The 6,000-nt window shown below is 35.2% G+C and overlaps 1 protein-coding gene across 1 annotated transcript in view; it reads left to right on the top strand.

The window, feature by feature from the left end:
- The window catches only part of Wdr41 (WD repeat domain 41), a 45,024-nt gene that overhangs the window by 25,359 nt on the left and 13,665 nt on the right, over positions 1-6,000 (top strand). The window contains exons 6-7 of the mRNA XM_048800174.1: positions 2,654-2,765; positions 4,913-4,975. Of these exons, the coding sequence (XP_048656131.1) occupies positions 2,654-2,765; positions 4,913-4,975 (175 nt within the window). The remainder of the gene's footprint in view (positions 1-2,653; positions 2,766-4,912; positions 4,976-6,000) is intronic.

Raw genomic sequence — 6,000 nt, 5'->3', positions numbered from 1 at the left:
AGCAGCACAATTCACAATAGCAAGACTGTGGAACCAACCTAGATGCCCTTCAATAGACGAATGGATTTAAAAAATGTGGCATTTATACACAATGGAGTATTACTCTGCATTAAAAAATGACAAAATCATAGAATTTGCAGGGAAATGGATGGCATTAGAACAGATTATGCTAAGTGAAGCTAGCCAATCCCTAAAAAACAAATGCGAAATGTTTTCTTTGATATAAGGAGAGTAACTAAGAACAGAGTTGGGAGGAAGAGCATGAGAAGAAGATTAACATTAAACAGGGGTGAGAGGTGGGAGGGAAAAGGAAAGAGAAGGGAAATAGCATGGAAATGGAAGGAGACCCTCATGGTTATACAAAATTACATACAAGAGGAAGTGAGGGGAAAGTGGGGGGAAAACAAGGGGGAGAAATGAATTACAGTAGATGGGGTAGAGAGAGAAGATGGGAGGGGAGGGGAGGGGGGATAGTAGAGGATAGGAAAGGCAGCAGAATACAACAGACACTAGTATGGCAATATATAAAACAGTGGAAGTGTAACCGATGTGATGCTGCAATCTGTATACAGGGTAAAAATGGGAGTTCATAACCCACTTGTATCAAAGTGTGAAATATGATATGTCAAGAACTATGTAATGTTTGGAACAACCAACAATAAAAATTAAAGGAAAAAAAATTAAAAAAAACAATAAAATAATCTGTAAGACTTCAAAAAAAATTTCAAAATGTGTTGAAAGAAGATCTAAATAACTGAAGAGAATATTCCATGTTCATGGATCAGATTTAATATTGTTAAGATTATAGCACTACTCATTGATCTACAGATGGAACAAAATCATTATCAAAATTATAGCTGACTTTTTATTTCAGAAACTGGCAAGCAAGAATAGCCAAAACAGTCCTGAAAAGGAAGAACAAAATTATAAGACTGTCACTTCCCCATTTAAAAACTTACATAACACTGAAGTAATCAAGTCAGTGTTGTACTGGCATAATGGTAGACACACAGATCAAAGGGATATAATTGAGAGTCCAGAAATAAAATCTTACATATATAGACAATATTTGTGATTTTTGATGATGCCAACACCCTTCAATGGAAGAAAGACAAGACTTCAAAAAAATGATGCTGATTCAGGTGCCATAGTCTCAGCTATTCTGCAAGCCGAAGTGGGAGGAGTCCAGAAGTTTGAGACCAGCCTGATTAACTTAGAGAGACATCTGTCTCAAAAAAAAAAAAAAAAAAAGCTTAATGCAACAAGATATCCACCTTCAAAACAATTAAATTGAAACCATTTCATTTATTAAAAAATTAATTGAATTGGACCTCATCAAAATTAAAAGCTTTTGTGCTTCAAAGGAACACCACTGAGAAAGTGAAAAAATAACCTGTAAAATGGAAGAAAGTATTTGCAAATTCAGTGTACTTGCATCCAGAATATGCAAAGAATTCTCCACAATTAAGAGATAAATAAACAAAGGATTTAAAACAAATTTCTCTGAATAAGACAAGTAGCCAAGAAACTCATGAAAAGAAGCGCAACATTGTTAGTCTTTAGAGAAATGCAAATCAAAAACCACATTGATAATCTCAGCAATTTGAGACTAAGATAGGAGGATTGAATGTGTAGACAAGCCTCAGTAACTTAGACCCTATGTAAAAATAAAATAAAACACAAGAAAACCCCACATATACATACAATGGAATACTATTTTATACATACCAGAATGACTCATGTTTAAAAGACCAAAGACCTGTCTTAACAAGTGTTAATAAGATGTGAAAAAACTGTAACCATCATACATTGCTGGTGGGATTGTAAAATAATACCATCACCTTGGAAAACATTTTGGCAGTTGATCAAAATATTTAACAGAATTATTTAACACAACTATCCTCCTAGATATATTCCCAAGGGAAATAAAAACATGTCCACGAGTATTCAGAGCAGTATTATTCATAATAGCTAAAAGATGGAAACAACCTACATGTTTAGCAATTGATGAATGAATAAATAAAATGTGCATATCCATACAGAGGAATATTATTGGGCAATAAAATGAATAAGGTACTGATATTAAAGCAGAGATTAGGCAGCATAGGACCTCTTGAAATAAAAACTGCATTGATTGCTTTCAACTCTTTTTAAAAACAGCCCTACTTGCAACCTAGACAAGATCACCAGAACCTCCTCATTTTCTTTTTAATTCTTTCTTGCTCTTGTCTGTGTTCTAAGCTGCCAGTGGGCAGGTGAGGAAAGGACTATTAAGGGGCCCTTTAGGGAGCCACTAGAGGTGAAGGTCAGTCCTTGAAATGCTAACCATCCTGAGTCTACCAAACAGAAGTATTGGGAAGAATTAGGAGATAACTAATCTGAAATTCAAAAACTAAGGTTGCATTTTCTATTTTATTTAAAAAGGAGTTTAAACACTGTGTGTTTTCAATTACTGAGTAGGAAATTACCTCACAGTTTAGTGGCTTAAAGCAATAAACATTTATTATCTAATAGTTTTTGTGGTCAAGAACAGAGAACATCTTAGCTCAGTGGTTCTGGCTCAGGATCTGAACTTGTGGGCGTAGTTTAAAACCATTGAACAATGAAATGCTTGAGTTTTTAAATTGACACACATTTCAAATCAATTTTGCAGTGTTTAACTGTTCTTAAGAGACTAGATGTTTGGCTCTCTGGTGGGAATGACTTATGTGTGTGGAACCGAAAATTAGATCTCCTGTGTAAGACCAGCCACCTTTCTGATACAGGTAAACAAAATATAATGCTGGGGTCTGGGGTTGAAGTTCAGTGGTAAAGCACTTGCCTAGCACCTATGATACACTGGGTTCGATCCTCAGCACCACATAAATAAATAAAGGAATTGTGTCCATCTACAACTAAAAATTTTATATATATATATCTGAATCATGATTGATAGACTCTAGAAGACAGCAAATCTTCAAAGAGACTTTATGAACACAAAAGTCTTTATGGGGGATTTGGGTTTTGTTTTGGTTTAGCTCCAAAGATTACAGGTAGCCATATTCAGTTAGTATATTCACTTCACAAATAATGTAATGAACATTTTTAACATAGAATGTTTTCTGAATTTAGAATTACTCTCATACTCTGTGCATCTGCTCTTATCTCTTCCACTTCCTCTGGCCCCACTATACTTTCATTTCCTCCTCTAGCACTATCTCACACATGGGAAAATACAAAACATACTGGTTAAAAAAAAAAAAGACATGTGGAGGAGAAATTAAGCCAGAAAATCTCTTCAGATCACAACAGTGTTACTAGTCTTGATGGATGGGAAGGACAAGCACATGAGTAAAATATTTTCCAAATTTACCTATATACTATGAATTACATCTATATAATATCACAATGGAAAGTTAACTTTAATACATAGATTTTTGCCAACATATATGCTGGTTCTAATACATCAACTCTAACTCTATAATTCTTTCTAACAATAGTAATAATTATAACATATAGAAATTGTGGTTAGCTTCAAATCATTTCATGATTCAGTTATGAAAATATATTCAGAACTCTATACTTAAAAGCATGGTGGTATGTGGTTGTAGTCTCGGCTTCTTGGGATGCTGAGGCAAGAGGATCACTTGCCCAAGAGGTATGGGCCAGTCTGGGCGACATAGTGTGACCCTGTCTCTTAACACAATAAACAGACAAACCCTACAGAAAACTCTGTATGAAATATGGTATGGTATAACTCTGATTATTTTAGTAATATAAGGACTTTTGTAAATGTATTTATTGACCATAAGAATGCTGTTAATTATTGGCTAACTCTGACTCACCAAATTCAGTTTCTCCTATATTTTCATTCAAAACCATGCTTCCAACATGCAGTGCTTCAGTGGTAGATGGCGGCTGGATGTCCTCTAATTCGCCTCAGTCAGATCTCATAGGTTAAAGGCTCAGTCCCCAAGACTGCCCCATCTCACTTCAAATGCCATTTATAACACTATGTTTTTTGACCCATGGGCTATAAATCAGGATTCTCACAACCCCCTTCTTGGATTTGATTAATGACTAGAGCAGCTCTCAGAACTCAGGGAGGGTATCACAAAGGATGCAGAGGAAAGCCACATGGGGAACGCAGGTGGGAAGGGGTGAGGAGCTTCTGTGTCCTCTCCAAGTGTGTCAACCTCCATAACCTCCATGTGTCTGCTATATGGAATCTCTGAACCCTGTCCTGTTGTTTTTCAAACAAAAAACATGCTTCATTCCATAGGCATGGCTGATTAAGTCATTGGCTACTAGTGACCCATTCCACCTTCAGCCCCTATATTCTCCCTGGAGGTAGGGAGATGGGGCTGAAAGCCCTAATCCTCTAATTCTGCCTTGATCTTTCTGGCAACCAGTCCTCATTCTGAAGTGACCTAGTGACTGCCAGCCATCCCATTAGCATATAAAACACCGTATATTTTTAGAGATACAAAGGGTTTTAGAAGTTGGGTTATAGGAAACAGGATGAAGAACAAATATGTATTTCACAATGTCCTGTTAGCTCATTTAGTGCCCAGGCTTAAGTTTACATTGAGGGAAAAATACCAATTTTATCTCATTCAAATTAGCCATCTTGTAAATGGGTGATGGAGATTATCAGAAGGAAGTTGAAATGGCTGAATATACAACTTTGCCACAGCAGTAAAAGTTTTCAAAGAGCATGTTCTACCCGTAATAAATCAGTGTCTTCCAGAGGTCTCAGAAATCTACTTAGAACAATCATTTTCCATTTGTAAACATGTATATAAGTATGTTTGTAGCAAGTTTTGGGTACTTTGTTGTTACCATCTCCTTTATAGGAAATGATTGACATAAAACTCAGAATATTTTTGTTGGAATTCATAAAAAATGATTTGAATTTTATATATTTCTGAAGGTATCAGTGCTTTGGTTGAAATACCTAAGAACTGTGTCATAGCAGCAGTTGGCAAAGAACTGAGTGAGTATGATTTTTCTTTCTTTTTTTATTTATATACATGTGTGTGCATGTGTGTATATGTATATATATTTTAAACTAGACTAGTATATGAGTGCTGGAAAGACAAAGTAGTCTTTATTTCAGGGATATTTGCCCCTGCCAAGCCTTGGTTCCTTGGGATTGTTGAAAGTGATACATAAAGTGAAACAGTCTCAAGATGTTACTTCAGGTTTCTTGTTAGAATTTTAGTTTACTGTTTTCTTTGTTGTTTTAACAATATATTGCTGCTTTTTCTAAAATCGCAGTCTCAGGATAAACTTGGTAATATTCCACTTAAAGCAGCATTTTCACACAACTTTGATAGGAGTTCTCTTTTGTATCATCTAAAAGACCTTCTCTTGACAACCATTGAACATGAATGGCTATCAGAATATAATAACCTTGCTAGAGATTTATAAGTAGGTGAAATAGTGTCAGAAATACAGAAGAAGAAAAAAAATGGTATGACTTGTTTCCCAGAGAGACATGTGAGAAAGAAGAGAGACTTGGGTGGGTAATTACCACTACTTGGAAAGGATAAAAGACCTTTCTACTTCTCAGATGTTAGGAATCCTAATCTTTGAGCATCCACAACACCTGCTCCAGTGGCTTATCATAGCACTTAATTTACTGATGCTAAGTCTGTGTAAGAGTCTCATTCTCACTGTGGACTGAGCATTTCAAGGCAGTGCCTGGGCCTTGTTCACATTTGATAGCTAAAGCTCCAAGTACGTAGTAGAAGTATAATTAAGTATTGGTTGACAGAATCACTTTACTTGATTTGATTTTATATTTTCTGTATTGGTTAAAATTAGGATTATACTAGTTTAAATAAAACTATTAAAGTCAGATAATGAGTTAAGCAAAACATTGAACATCTACTATAATCAAAAGAACTGTTTGACATACAAAAATTCTAAGGCTTATTCTCAGCAGATTTATAATATGTTGTGTGCCTAGATATCAAGAAAAGTTGTGTTTTTGTTTATTTGTCACTGAGTTAAAGT

Source organism: Marmota marmota, unplaced genomic scaffold (assembly GCF_001458135.2).
Source record: "Marmota marmota marmota unplaced genomic scaffold, marMar, whole genome shotgun sequence".
NCBI classification, from domain to species: Eukaryota; Metazoa; Chordata; class Mammalia; order Rodentia; family Sciuridae; genus Marmota; species Marmota marmota.
This window is presented reverse-complemented; position numbering and strand designations above follow the sequence as displayed.